The sequence below is a fragment of the Rhineura floridana genome, chromosome 20 (assembly GCF_030035675.1).
Source record: "Rhineura floridana isolate rRhiFlo1 chromosome 20, rRhiFlo1.hap2, whole genome shotgun sequence".
NCBI lineage: Eukaryota > Metazoa > Chordata > Lepidosauria > Squamata > Rhineuridae > Rhineura > Rhineura floridana.
Window position 1 is genome coordinate 3,258,832 of NC_084499.1, and position 15,460 is coordinate 3,274,291.

Below are 15,460 nucleotides of genomic sequence, written 5' to 3' on the forward strand. Positions count from 1 at the left end.
TTGGGTGTTTGGGACATGTGTTCTCTCTGTGTAGCTTCATGTCCATTTTGGTTTCCACTTTTTTTTCCCCCTCCCTCTTTTCGCTGTGGTTCTATGTTTCGTTTTAGGCCCCTTCTCCTGTGAATCCCAATGCCCTGGACCGCACAGCCGCTTGGCTTTTGAATATGAACGTGCAATTTTTAGAAGAGGAGAGCAGTGACCCAGAACCAAAGCACAGGGATAAGATCCGGAGTAAAGACGAGTTCAGCCAAGGGGAAAAGGTAACGCTGTATGGGACGCAAAGGTGGCGTCTCCAGAGAGAGAAAGAGAGAAGTAGTTGGTTGCCTTTGTAAACTTCAGCTCCCCCTCTCCCCACCACCCTTGTGCTTTGAACCCCAAGACCTTGCAAAGGGCAAAGTTGCTCAGGAGTTGGGACATATTCTATGCACGCTTCCACTTCACATAAAAATTAGGATGGTTCTAACCAGAGGAGAGTAGTGACTTCGATGTCAGCACCTTGGAGAGTTTCTTGAGAGTTGAGACTAAAACCCATAGCAGATTCACTGCTCTGCTGACCTGGAGCCACCCATCTCCACTGGCTCTAGTGTAGGGGTGGGGAACCTGCAGCCCTCCAGATGTTGTCAGATTACAACTCCCATCCCCCCTGAGTATTGGCCGTATATGCTGGGGTTGAGGCTGATGGGAATTGGAGTCCACCAACACCTGGAGGGCCGCAGGATCCCACCCTTGTTTTGATGGGAGTGTGAACCGTGAGACGCAGCTTCACAGGAGGAAGAGCTGAGCCCCTTTGTGATTCCCAGACCAAAAAAATGCAGGGATCTCCGTCAAGCAGGAAGTGCTCTTTTGCATCTTCTGGACTAAGGGAAATACTGGACACTGCCACTCCCTAAGCCAGGCCATTGCTCTCATGTGGCCCAGCACTGCCTGGTCTATGCCAGGCAGCTGCTCTCCAAGGTCGACCCCAAAACTGTTCAACTGGAGGTATCTGAGATTGCATCAGAGATCTTCTGCGTGCAAAGCAGGGGCTCTGTCCTTGCGCTGTGGGCCCACCCCCTTCCTCCCACTGCACAGGCCTGGATTAAGGTCTCGCCTCCAAAGCGAGGCTCATCTCCCCTGCCACAGCCCAGCCCAGCCCAGTGCAACAAACTGGCTGTAGCTTAGTGATTGAGCAGACACTTTGCCTGCTCCCGGTGCCATCTCACAGACTCATGCTGCCGTTGCCAGAGACTGAAAACAGTTAGTTAGTTTAGTTCGGTGAAGGCTGGAAAGACCATCAATAGCTCCCTTGCTCACCCCCAGCACGCACACCCGGAACTGAGGCTAATGTGGAGGCTGTGGTGCTCTGCTGGAAGAAGCTGAAGTGGGGGTTCCACCATAGCTTACATGGGGGTCTGCAGGCTACAGCATCCGGTGTTCCTGGTCCATTTTTGCTCTCCTTCTGTTGCCTTTGTTCTTGAAAAAGCTGCTGTAGCGATTCAAAAATCTGCAAGACCCATTTGACTGTTGAGGGGGCATGCAACTGAGGTCTCTTTCTTCCCCCCCCCCTGCACCTGGGCCCTAGCCCCCCTCCTGGGACTCATCTGTGTCCTTCTCGCCTATTAGCAACAAAGGCAAACAAATAATGAAAGTGCTTGTTCATATTCAACCATGCTGATTGGTACGTGAGGCCAATTAAACTCCGATCACGTGGTCCCTCAGATCCCATTCATGGTTGGTGAGTTGGACGCATGCTCAGCTTCTCTGCCCCAGGACGAGCCTGCCTCTCACTTCTCAAGGTCCCCACTTCGATTTCCAGCATTATCTTTAAAAAGGGACTTCTGCCCCAGGACAGCCCCTGCTAGTCTGAGTCATCCTCCAATATGACACTCCTCCGTAAGGTCAGCCTTCCCCAACCTGGTGCCCTCCAGATCTTTCAGGCCACAACTCCCATCAGCACGGCCATACGATGCTGGGGCTGGTGGAACACTGGAGGCTGGCTTATACTGGTCCATCTAACTCAGTATTGTCTACACTGACAGGCAGTGGCTCTTCAGGCAGGGGGCATCCTCAGTCCTGCCCAGAAATGCTGAGGGCCGAACCTGCCACCTTCCGTGTACAAAGTGTGGGGCTGATGGGTGCTGCAGTCCAACACATCTGGAGGGCAGCAGGCTGGGGAAAGCTGCATATATTCGAAGTCTTCTTAACCTGGTTCTGTGCAAAGCACCGTCCTGTGTTCGAGACCCGGTGCGGTTAGATCTGATGGGAAAGGGGGAAAAGAGGCCTTGTATCCTTGTGCAAGAGGGGGAATGTCCTCAATGAGCTGCCCATCTTGCAGCAGGGACAGAGAATTTGCTGACATGTCCTCATCCGTGCAGCAGTTCAGAAAAGCACAGGACTGTCCGTTTGGACTCTGCTGCCCTGCGTCCACCATCACCAGGCACTCCCCCATCCCTTCTGGGGAGGGGGTGTAAGATGTCCTCCAGGGGCCCGCTAGAAGCACCCCACTCATCACAGGCACTTCTTCACATGGTCACAGGACAGCTGGCTGAGGCCGACCACTGGAAATTTTGCCAGCATGGTCTGCTGACAGAGGTACACACCCGTGTTTGAAAATATGAGCCTGTTTCCACACACACACCGTCTCTGTTGATGCTGCACTTGCCATCAGCAAATGCATGAAGGCTAAACCTTATAAAAGGCCACCAATGATGGCTAAATGGAGCCTCCACATCCAAGGCAGTCTACCCCTGAAGCCTAGTTGCTAGGGGCTATGGATGGGAAAATCTGTCCGTTTTGGTTCTCTCGGTTTCTCATTTTTCCAATCTTAAATTCAGTTCTTTAGTTCTGCAGCAATTTGTGATTTTTTTTTAAAAAAAAACCCTCATGAAAATTCTCCAGCATTTTACTGCAAATTTCTCCAAATAAACACATTTTTGTAGGCAGTTTTGACTAATGTACACATTTTTGCAAGCCATTTCTCATCATATAATGCATTTTTACAATGTTATTTTCACTCGTGTGTTCATTTTTATGCACCCTTTCCTGTAGCGTATGCACTTTTGTTAACATGGCTTGGTTGGCGAACTGCCTTGCAAAATGCAAATAAGTGCAAATTTCGATGGTTGTGTTTCGGTTCCCATATTTGCTTCGGAAATTGCAAACTTGATCGATTCCGCTTGAAGTGCGAATTGAAGTTCTCACCTGTCCCAAATAGGGGCCAAGAGCTGTTTCTTCCATGGGCTTCCCAGAGGTGTCTGGTTGGTCACTGGACTACTTGAGTCCAATTCAGCCTGGCTCTTCTAAGAACTTAGGAAGCTGCCTTATATCGAGTCAGGCCAGTGGTCCATCGGCTTCAATGCTGTCTGCACTCACCGACAGCGGCTCTCCACAGTTTCAGCTAGAGGGACTTTCCCAGCCCTACTGGGGGGATGCCAGAGATTGTACATGGAACCTTGAAAGGTGGAACATGGAAGCTCTGAGCAAAGTGAGCTGGTTGGTCCACCACCATCAGCCCACAGACGACTACGCACACGGTGCCCTCCTCATCTCCCCCCCCCAATGCTCTCCAATTAGGAGAGCAGTGGGTTATTTTCTCCCCCCCCCCCCGGGTAAGGAAGGGGCCTGGGGTGCCTGGATGAATAGCTGCTCCGAGCATTTTGATAATCCCAGACCCGTGCCTCCGAGAGCCGCAATGCACCCGTTCCTGGCATTGTTCATTCACTGCCTTTTTGTTACGCTGTTGTCATTCTCTTGCTGGCCTTTGAGAGCTCTATTAGCATAATCCACGCCCCACCACCGCCGCCACTGCCAGGTGAGACCTGAACGGGAGCAGCAGCCACCGGTGCGCTCGCGCCTGTTCCATTTCTCCCCTTCTCCTTTTAAAGGCGAGGGTGTGTATTTCAACTTCTCTGCCTGACCTTCGCCTCTTTCTCCCTCGCTCTGCCTGCCTTTCTCCCGCCTCTGCTGATGCTACCCCATTAAAACTGGGCGACAAGAAAGTGTCCCGATTCCTAAATCCCCGGCTCCATGTTTCTTTGTCTGAAGCTTTTCTCTCCCAGCTTCGCTCTGGAACTGGAGCCACGAGCACCTTGCCGCATCTTTCCGCTCTGTCAGTTTGTTTGTATCTTTCTTGCCACCTCCCTGCTACGAACGCTCACTGATGAAAACATTGCCAGAAAGAAATCTTGACAGGGTCGCCTGGAGGTTCTCTTACCCCAGAGTCTTTCCAGTGCCCTGTCTGCGCAGTAAAGCGCTATGATGCCACTTTGAGCAGCCGTGGCTTCCCCCAGAGAATCCTGGGGACTGCAGGTGGTTAAGGGTCCCAAAGGTTGTTAGGAACCGTCATCGTCCCCGGATCTCCTAGCACAGACCTACAGTTCCCAGAGTTCCATGGGAAGAGGGATTGGTTGTTAAATCACTCTGGGAAATGTAGGTCTATGAAGGGGAGTCTCCTAACAGCTCCCTTAACAAACTACAGTTCTCGGGATTCTTTGGGGGAAGGCATGACTGTTTACGGTGGTGCGTGCACTGATAAAACACCGCAGGAAAAGGATCCTGATGCTGTTTTATGTGCAATTGCATTTGTGTGGGTATTGCAGTGTTTTAATCAATGTTGGCTCCCCTGCATATCTCAGATGCACAGGAGGTTGCAGCGGGAGACAGAACAGGCCCACAAACAGAGAGAATTAAAAGCTGCAGCAAACTGTACATGCGGTGAACAAAATTTGGGATTATTTGTTTTCTTGAGCAAGACCATGGAGGTTTCATAATGCACTGTTTCCGTTTAGGAAACAGGACTAGATAATTTGAAATTTCAAGATCCAATCTGGAGAAATGTGGATGAGATGAGAATTTTGGAAGCACCAAAGCTCCTGGTTTCCAGCTCCCCACAGCCAGCATGGCCTGTGGGTCAGGGACGATGGGAATTGTAGTCCAGCCACATCCAGAGGGGCACAGGGAGCCCGCCCCTGACATTCTCACCTTCAATACACGTCCACGCTAACAGTGGTTCTCCGCCTGGCGTGGGTTCCCAGGGCAGCTTGGTGGAGATGGCCAGGCAGAGGAGGAAGGGCTTAAAGCAGCCGGCCAGGGTAGCTGTGGTTCCTGACCCCAGGCATGGAGCAGGGCAGGGAAGGTTGCAGGTGGCTAATGGCAACGGCACTGACAGCAGCATCTTCTGCTTGTCCCCCACCCCACCCCTCCTTGCAGCAGTATCAGCAAGATGTGGTGGTGCTCCAGGACAAGCTGCGCATCTCCAACAAGAAGCTGGAGGAATATGAAGCCCGCTTCAAGTGCCAGGAGGAGACCACCCAGAAGCTGATGCTGGAATATCAGGCCCGGCTGGAAGAGAGTGAGGAGCGGCTCCGCCGGCAGCAGGAAGACAAGGAGATCCAGATGAAGGGCATCATCAGCAGGTAAGAGCCCAGCCGGATTCCCAGAGAGCAAAATCTCCAGCTTCTGTTTAGAACCCCATATCAAGTTTCTAGTCCTTAAGTGTTTATTACTGTAAGCTGCCTTGGTTGATTTTTTTTTTACAGCGTCTAAAATAAACAGAAGTCTAGAAAGGAGACAGATGTACTATGAAACGAAAGTCCACCTTGGGGTGCTTCTGCCATGGGACAGGCCCCCCCCTCCTCTTGAGTTCATGATGAAATTATAGCATGCATCCCAGTAATCCATAGTCTAGCTCAGCCTCCAGTCTTGCCCCTTCCCCTCGCCCCATCTCCTAGCATTCTGTCTACAAGTCCCAAAGACTTGGAGAGTTGGAAAGGGACCATTGGGGTCATCTAGTCCAGCCCACTACTCAAATCAAGGCCTGCACTGTGGGATGCAAGAATGCCATCTTGACAAGACAGCCATCCTACCTCTGCTGAAATACCTCCAGAGAAGGAGAGCCCACCCACCTCCTGAGACAGACTGCTCCACCGTTGAGCAACACTTACTGCTAGAGGCTTCTCTTACTCTTTAGCCAAAATCTGTTCCCCTGTTATTTCCACCCCTTGGCTCTAGTCCTGCCCTTTTCTGGGGCAACGGAGATCAAGCCTGCCCAACTGCAATTATCCTGCTCCGAGAGAGAGAGAGAGAGAGATTTAAAAAAAGATAAACTGCACCTTGGATTTCAGGACAGCAGGCAAAATAATTTAAAATCTACAATGCAATCTATAAAACATAAAGCATTAAACCAAAATGTATTAAAATTAAGAGGAATTAAAACTATTCATGCAATAAATTTAAAATATTTGGGCAGACAGAGCAGGTTGAAACTGGTGCCAGAAAGAATACAAGGGGCTATCATAGACAAGGCCATCTTTTTTTTCTTTTTGCACATGCATAATTAACTTCTGCTATAGGTGGAGGCGAAGGGGCGGGCTGTGGAGTGCCCCCCCTCCAGGCCTCCCTCCCTGGCTTTTGGAACTCTGCCCATGCCCTTCAGCAACCCTCCCTTGCATGCTCCTCAAGTGTTTTTGTGTGGCTGGAAAGCATCCTTGAATTCAGACAATGCCTCTTGCTGGCCTGAATGGAGCAGGGGGGGTTGGGGGGGTCAAAACTAGCCTTACTATACAAAGGTAAAAAAATTAACAAACATTGCTCCACCCACTGTTGCCTCCGGCCCCGCCCACCATTGACTTGTTGCCCTATGACACATTATCACACTTACATGTTTCCAATGAGAGCAGAATAATCAATATTTTCATTCGAACCAATCAGAGCAACATAATTCAATTCTTGTCTCCAATGCACCTCTTTCTCCTGCAGCCACAAAGGGCCATTGGGTGCCCATAGTACGAAAAAAACCAACAAACCAGTTGGTTTATGTTGTAAATATGTGAAATGGGCCCCTAGAGGGACAGGCCTAGTGGGGAGGGGTTGTGGGGCTCAGTGGATAGAGCACCAGCTTTGCATGCTTTGTTCCCAGGCTCAGTCCCGATGATCTTCAGGAAGGGCTGGGAATGACCCTCTGTCCTGAAACCAGCCAGTGTGGACAGTACTAAGCTAGATGGACCAAGAGTCAGATTCAGCAAAGGCAGCTTCCTGTTGCCTTTCTGCTCTGCCTGTGGGCGCCTGGTTGGCCACTGGCGGAAGCAGCCTGGTGGACAAGATGGACCTTTTGGTTTGTAGCTCACATCCCATCCCACCTTGCACCATCCTTAGACATTACCAGGGGAGGGAGGAGGGAGGGGGTTGGGATTTCTGTTTCCGCCAGCCGCCAGCCACCCTTTACAATGCCTACCACCACCCTGTGATAGATGCCTCTCTGTTCCTGTTGAGGACCCATTTTGAATCCTTTTGTTCTAAGAGAGGTTCTTTTCCAGTCTTCCATTGACGGCTTGGTCAAGGCTTGTGGCCATTAAGTGTAGAGGTCGCAAATCAAGGTGAAACGGCAAAATAAAACAGATAACTTTAAAATCCCTGCTCATTTTCCACCAACAGGCTGATGTCAGTGGAGGAGGAGCTGAAAAAAGATCACGCAGAAATGCAGGCAGCTGTGGATTCCAAGCAGAAGATCATAGATGCACAGGTAGGTGCCTCTGAGTGGAGCTGCCTTGGTGGCTGGAACAGGCTAAGGAAGCCTGTAACATCCAACCACCAGATAGGTACATAGTTTGGGGTGGTTCTGTAGCACCAGGCAGCTCCAACACCTTGTTGCTCCCTCTGCTGTCTCCATGCCTGGGTTGCCAACTTCTTAAACCTGGCTCTGCTCTTCCGCCATTTAACAGCTGGAAATTTAACTGGCAAAGTGGTTGACTGCCACCAAGAGGAAGCGGTGGGAGCATCTTTCCCTGCTCTGCTTCCCCCTGACAGGCTGCAAAGGAGAGACAAGCAGACCCAGGATGAAGGTTGCAACCTTGTCCGTAAGGGAGTAGTGAACAGCTGAGAGAGAGAGAGAGAGTTATCCAAGAAGGCTCCTGGGATTTGCTTAGCTTCTAATTTCGAAGATGTGTCCCTCCTCTGCAGCTCTGCGCCATTAGCGGGCAATCAGAGAAGCTGCTGGGCTATGCAAAGTCACTGCTTGGCTGGTTTATTAATTAGTCTCTGGGTACTATTCAATATCGAAAATCAGACGTTGGGATATCTTCATCAGCCTGCCATAAACCACTTCTGGCCAAGGGGAAAAGGGATGGTTTTGAGCCCCACACAGTGTGTGCAAGCCAGAAGACAGAAGGAAGATTGCTGCCCCTGGTCACTGGGACATTTTCCTTTTGCCATTTACTGGGGTGCGATCCCTGTGCTGCATGACTCTTATGATGGGGAGGAGAGAAATAACACTAAAGTGCATGTATTGGGGCTCTCAGTCAGTTTGAGAGTGTTAAGCCGATTCATTTTCAGCGCGGGACTCGGTTAAGGCAGGGCAGCTAAGTTTTTCAGACCTGAGGGCCACATCGCCACCTCCAGGGCCCTCATGCCAGTGGTGCACATGACCACAAAGTGGGTATGGCCACCCCACAACTGACACGTTTACGCGTCCCAAGGATGGGTGAGAATTTCAACTCAGTTTTCATTTCAGGCTGAATCTATGAAATCTGCACTTTCAAAAAAAAATATGGAAGCAAACGAGAGCCATCCTTTGAAAATTACTCGAATTTTGCAGTGCAGTTTGCCAACCCACCGATGTGTGCAGAAGTGCATATGCTACCGGAAAGGGTGCACAAGAATGAAAATAACATAGAAACATTTATTATTTGATGAGAAATTGCTTGCAAAAATGTAAGCATTAGTCAAAGCTGCCCACAAAAATGTGGTTATTAGGAGAAATTCACACTAAAACACTGAAGAATTTTCATGAGATTTTTTTTAAAAAATCACAAATTGCTGCAGAAATATGGAGAACTGAATTTAAGTTTGGAAAAATGAGAAACTGAGGGAAATTAAATGGACAGAGTTTTCTACCCTAGTGCGCGTGCATTACATATGCATCAGAGTGTACTCATGTGGGCCACAGATCCTCCCCCCCATTCACCAGATGATCAGTCCCCACTGCTCAGTCTTCCCTTTAAAACAAAACAAAAAACAAAACCTTTGCCATTTAGAACAAACCAGTGGCCTGACATGGCAAGAGGCAACTCCCTATGTTCCAATGGTGGTCTTTTTCTTTCTCTCTCTCTCTCTGTTCCCCACCCCCTTCGCTGCAGGAGAAGCGCATCGCCTCCCTGGACGCAGCCAATGCCCGGCTGATGAGCGCCCTCACCCAGCTGAAAGAGAGGTACAGCTCGCAGACCCGTAATGGGATCTCCCCCACAAACCCAACCAAATTGCAGATCACTGAGAACGGCGAATTCCGAAACAGCGGCAATTGTTAAACCTGGTGGGAGTGGCCTGCTGCAGGAGATTGAGAGAGAGAGGAGAGAGAGAGGAGAGCCTGTTCAGAGAGAGAGAGAGCGCACAGGAGCAAGGTGGAGGGGTGAACCCCATTGTTGCAGGGATGCTTGCTGCTTCCCACCCCACCAGCCCTCCCCAAGCGGGGAAGGAAAGAGAGAACCCACAGTCCTCTTCACCAAAGATGGCACACCGGAAATACATGGCTGTCCCCGAGTTCGAGGGGCGGGGAGACTGCGGAGGTCGTCACCCATGTGAAGCAGAAAGGGGCTCCGTCGCCGGTTAACGCCTTTAAGCAGCAACACAAAAAAGGAGCGGGGAAAGCAACCACCCCCTTTTCTACTCCAGCTGTCCGAGGGGAGTGTGTTAAAACCTGGGCCAAGGCACGAGCTAAGCAGGACTCCCATGAGAGGTTGCAGGATGAAGCCTCCCCCACCCCTCCCAACCTCCCAGCACTTGCGCAGCTGCAGCGCTGGGGAGCCCTGCCCTGCCCTGCCGGCTTGTTCTCGCTAGCTGGGTTTGGCCACCTTCCATCTTCCCGTTTCCATCTCTGCTATGGACTTTGTCCTGGTCTCTGTCCCCCAGGGTTCAACAGTTCCCTAGGAGGGCACAGACTGTGATGGATGCAAGAGAGTTCCCCACCTCTTCCCCAAACTGCAAGATATGCTTCCTCTGTAGAAACAGTCAGGGCATTATGCACTGGCAGGAATTCCACATGTGCATCAGGGGGTGCCCTGAAATCAGAGCCTCCACACAAGGAGGTGTCATCCTCACAGTGGAGTTGAGAGGTTTGCTGTGTCTTCTGCAGTAGCCAAGGATAAGGGCCCGTACCTCCTCGAGGAGCACCTGTTTTGCATGCAGAAGGTCCCAGGGGCGACTCTTGGCAACTCCAATTAAAAGGCTCAGGGATCAGGAGATCATAGAATCATAGAATAGTAGAGTTGGAAGGGGCCTATAAGGCCATCAAGTCCAACCCCCTGCTCAATGCAGGAATCCAAATCAAAGCATTCCTGACAGATGGCTGTCCAGCTGCCTCTTGAATGTCTCCAGTGTCGGAGAGCCCACTACCTCTCTAGGTCATTGGTTCCATTGTCGTATGGCTCTAACAGGAAGTTTTTCCTGATGTTCAGTCGAAATCTGGCTTCCTGCAACTTGAGCCCATTATTCTGCGTCCTGCACTCTGGGACGATCGAGAAGAGATCCCGGCCCTCCTCTGTGTGACAACCTTTCATGTACTTGAAGAGTGCATTCATATCTCCCCTCAGTCTTCTCATCTCCAGGCTAAACATGCCCAGATGGGGAAAGACTAGAAGTTAGTGCAGAGCTCCGACTGTGTAGGTGCCGTCCCCCAATGGCAACTCCACTTGAAAAGGGTCTTTGCCAGAGACCCCAGGGAGCAATTCTGATCTAAGGCAGCTTAAGGATGGCGTCTCTACCATGCTGGACTTTTGGGGGCCTCTCTACCATGCTGGAGACAAGGGCCACGCTGAGCTAGGTTCTTCCCCTCTCTCACACACACACAGACACAGTCTCATGTACCAGCATTTACTCACCAGCATGTCTGCCAGAGAGTACACCGTACCTCCTGCTGGCTAAACTGGCCTTGTCTTGCACTTGCCCCCATCTGGAGAAGTAGCCACTCCTTTCTCCTCCTCCCCCCTCTTTTGATAAATTATCCTTAACTTTAAAAAATGGGAGTGCATCAAGGGCAGCGCTAACTTTCGGAGAAATGCCACACTCCAAAAGTTGCAGGCCGGCACTATAAAGCCTTTAGGATTGCAGTCCACGCCAGTGTCGACCACACAAGGGGAGGCCACATCTCGCCCAAGTCTCGGTGTTGACTCTGCTAGGCAGGCTTCTGTTGGATGGCTTTTTGGCCCAAGGCTGTCGGTATGAATATCAACATGGAAGCGAAGACTGGGAGGCTGGGAGGTGGCAAAGATTCACCACTTTTCAGTGTTAGGTGCGAAGCTCCTTCGTCACCATTCTCCCACTTGGAACGGAGCGTTCTGCAGCCTCAGATGATCAACACAGCCAACATCAGTGGGATTTATGGGGATGGGCCGTAGCTCAGTGGTAGAGCACCTGGTTTGCATGCAAGAGGTCCCAGGTTCAGTCCCTGGCAACTCCAGTAAAAGCAGGCTCAGGTGATGGGGGAGCACCATTTGTTCTTAGCTGTCTTCAGAGGAAGCCAGTCCGCCATTCTTGCCAAAGGTTAAGGGTGCAGGAGCAGATGTGTAGACTCCCAGAGGATCCCAAGCGTAGGCAGAGTCTGGTGTAATGTAGAATTTCGATGAATCCCAGCACTGCTAATGCCCCAGCCTTCTCTCCTGTGGCCAAATGGGGAGATCAAGGCAATCCCTGTGTCGTTGATGATGCCAAGAAAAAACCAGCCCTCTCTACAGATGTGCCACAGTCCGGCTTCCAGTTCCCTGCATCCTGCCAAATCCATCCTTAATGAGGTGGGGGGCAGGGAACATTTGAAATGGGGCGCGTTCCCCAACACACACACACACACACACAGAGAGATTTCCTGTCTAGTTTAGCTTTTGGAAGGTTTGACAGGGCTGCATTCTGAGAATTCTTGGTGTCGACGCTATTGCTGCTACTAACAACCAAGCAACAGGAGGAAGAGGAGGAAGGAGAAGAGGAGGAGGAGGAGGAGGAGGCGGGGTTAAACACCGGCTGCCCGGAAGCATGAAGATCAATAACTGTTATCTCTTTTCCTCCACAGTCTGCGTTAGGAATAAAAACAGTCAAACCCCCCAAAGCAGTCCACTTTTCTGGAATACAATCCTGTTTTAATTGGGAGTGGGTGCAGCACGGGAAGTTAACTGCTCCGAAGGCCTCAAAGGGAGTAACGGCAAGGACAGCAGCCTCTGAAAATGTCTCTTCCCCTGATCAGAGCCATCGTAACCCAGGATTAGCTCTCCCTAACTAATCCCCCAGGGAAGGGGTCAGCATCACGGGAGGGGGCTACACTACTAACCTCCAGCCAGCTTGTGGGTTGGTGTTGGTGCAGTCCTGATGAGCCCTCCGAGTCTTGTCAGTCATCCATCGCAAGACCTGGGCTGTGAACACGCTATCGCCTACAGCAAAGCGTTTCCATTGGCCACACCTGGAGGGGGAACAGGTTGATCCGCCAATCAGTTGAGAAATCGCTTTGAAGCTGATTTTTTTTAAAAAAAAAAAGATTGCACTAAAGCTGATCTCGCCAGGTTTTACAGTAAAAAGGGGCAGGTTCGACTAGCGTCGGGTGCCCCCACTGTCAGAAAAGAGATGGAGACGCACTGGATCCGGCAGAACAGTGATTGTGTTTCTACCCGTTGTGGGTGGCTAGGAGGGTACAGGATCATAGCAGCCTGTTCTGCCTTTTGACAGAGGGCTCAGTCCATGTACCCACATTCTGGCGCACAGAGTCTAAAAGGACCAGCACCGACTTGAATTGCTCATGGCTCCAAAGTGGGCTTGAAGCTGCTGTGTGCCTAGCATGGAACGGCAGCATCTTGTAGGTCAGTGCAAACGTTGCACCCAGTTCCCTTCCCCAACCTCAAAACGTGGATTGTTACAAAAATGGACTTCTCTTCCCTTCCCCCCCCCCGGCCAACCCACCAAAAAAGGAGACGTGGTTTCAAACTTAATCTGAACACAAAACTTGAAGCCTCACATTATGCACCACTATCCTACTTGGGACTGAACGTTTTGCAGCCTCAGACAATCATTTTATTTTGATGCACCCAGATCTCTCCACAGGGCAAAGAAACCACTATCGTGCAGCAGGCACCACAATGTGTGAACATTAAGAATTTGCTACTCCTCACACTTGCCCTTTCCCCCTGCCCAGTGCAGGGGTCCACTATAGGGGTGGAACTACAGACTGGCAAGGGGGGGAATTTTTCACATTAATAGATCTGGCCACTGGCTGAGTTCATGTCCCAGAATGGGGACCAGTCCAACTAGAGCCTGCAGAAGTATTGCAAAGTTTTCACTATATAATTTAAAGCCCCTTGCAGGAATCTGTCTGCAAGGACCTCCATACAAAGGACTTGTGGGTTGTTGTATGTTCGTAAACATTTGGGGTATTCGCCTCTGGAAGCTACTTTAAAATGCCAGGGAGGAGTTTGCAGGGGGAGCCTTCCTGCAGGCATTTTGGGGATGGTATACTTCTCCTTGCCTGAGGTCCACCACTGTTGGTTTCAGTTTACGGGGGCTTATCTCTGGCAGGTGGCGTTCTGTTGGGGGGGGGAGATCCCATTGCCCGGGCACCTCTGGTACCCGATCCTGCTTCCCCACTTACGCATGGGAGTTGCATGACCAACGTGGCTCATAAAATTAAACTGATGGTGGCGTAATGAAGGTCTCCTCTGCTTTTTGCACTTTCCTTTGCTGCAGTTCTTTCCTTTCAATAGAGACGTCAGCTGCTTGTCAAATTCCACTTAACAGGTTTGGTTTGTCTGCAGCGAAGGAGGCTCGTCCTTTGGGAGATGACCTTCCCTTTAGTTTACCTCTTAGTTTAGCCCTTCCCTCTCAGATTCAAGGAGGAAGGGCAGAACACCTTAGCAAACAAACCCCAGGTTCCATCCAACCTCTTAGGGCTTTCCAAGTTTGCAAGGCCCATCTCAACTCTCTTTCTGGTGCCTTGTTTTGTTATTTATCAAGCTGTGGACAGGCAGGAGGGGCTGCCCAAACATCATCCCTTGGATAACAAATGGTGTGTGTCCACCTTGTGGAAAGGAGAGGTGTCCCTGGACATTACGACTGATCCTCGTTCTTGAGTTTTCTGCCATAAGAACTTGGTATATAATGCAAACAATCTGTAAGTCTTTTTATTAATAATAATGATCATGATAATATACAGATCTTTATGACTAGAAATCATACAGGTTCTCTTTTGTAAACAAACAGAGTTCGTGATTGTAATGTGCCATTTTTGCCTAACGACTGTACAAAGCAATTTTCATTCCAATGGTGCGGCTGCTTTGGCCGAGATCTTCAGCGTACGGTTGCTGGTACGTGGTGATGGGGACATCAGGCTCAAATCTATCAAAATGCAAAGTTCAGGTTCCCAAGATAGCTATTCTGGGATGGGGGGACCCAGTTACTGGTTTTGCCATCAATGGAATCCAGTCAGTCCTGCAGACTGGGGGCAGGGGAGAGGTTCTTGGCTTCCAAATTGCAAGATAACTAGGGTTCTTCCAAGCAGGGCTTAAATATGGATTGTTGGGGTATCAGAAATGGGGCATTGGCCATGGCTTGCTTTAGTTTTTTTAACTTAATTTTCCCCATAAAAGAAAAACCTGGGTTAAATAAGGAGGAAAATACAGGCTGTTATTTTGATGCCAATGACGTCTTCTGGATGCGGCAGAAAACCAACACTGGCATGCACCAGTCCCATAGTCTGAAAGCACCCCTGTTTGACATTTGAGCTAAGCAGGCTCAGTGGCGATAAGTGATGGGTTTGAAGGGACATGACCTCCTGCACATGAAGCAAAAAAAGGGCTGCGCACAGGCCATACTTGCCATCACTTTTTTCCTGGGCATAGTTGATGCAGACAGCGTGATAAACCCTGCTTTGCAGTTTTGGCCAGGGCTGCATCAGGTAGTTTCTGTAGCTCCAATGGGATTGGTGGAGGTCCAGACATTCCCCAATGCGTGCGTACATACACGCGTACATGATCCAGGAACTGGGCACTGCACTTAAAAGGCAGTGAGAGATTTTTTGCTTTGCAGTAGAAAGTGTCCAGTGTATATATCCTGACATAGAAGCACATTGCTATGTGCATTTCAGCAAGAGGAGCAACCACATGGCTGAAGAGGGATTGTGCATGAATCTCTCCTCCACTGGAACAAGTGGGATGCCCACAGGCGCACACAGGTGTGTGTGTTTGCGTTTGATTTCTGTGAAGGCCATCAAGGGAGATGCATTTTGTTGCTGTATTGTGCTTCACCGCCAGCTGCTTCTTCCCTCAGCCTGGTTGACCAGACTTTGCAAAGTCTAGCTGAAGAAAGCAGTTAATCCGGTCCCAGGCCAAACAAGTTTTGCAACGGAGCAGGACTCTTTTGAAAAAGCCCATGTTAATCTCCTGGAGAGAACAGCCCATGTGCAGAATGAAACTGAGTCTGTTTTTGGGGTTCCCCACCCAGCAAGACCTTAATCTGCACCGTT

General features: G+C 50.3%; 1 protein-coding gene across 12 annotated transcripts in view; it reads left to right on the forward strand.

The window, feature by feature from the left end:
• DAB2IP (DAB2 interacting protein) overlaps nucleotides 1-12,064 on the forward strand; it is a 366,040-nt gene extending 353,976 nt beyond the window's left edge. For 9 of the 12 annotated variants that reach the window (XM_061604328.1, XM_061604330.1, XM_061604331.1 and 6 more), the window contains 4 exons: nucleotides 108-260; nucleotides 5,188-5,393; nucleotides 7,411-7,498; nucleotides 9,111-12,064. In XM_061604328.1, the coding sequence (XP_061460312.1) occupies nucleotides 108-260; nucleotides 5,188-5,393; nucleotides 7,411-7,498; nucleotides 9,111-9,278 (615 nt within the window). In that variant the 3' untranslated portion in view covers nucleotides 9,279-12,064. The remainder of the gene's footprint in view (nucleotides 1-107; nucleotides 261-5,187; nucleotides 5,394-7,410; nucleotides 7,499-9,110) is intronic. The other 3 variants (XM_061604332.1, XM_061604329.1, XM_061604334.1) reach the window with 3 other exon arrangements.
• The last annotated feature ends 3,396 nt before the right edge of the window (nucleotides 12,065-15,460 follow it).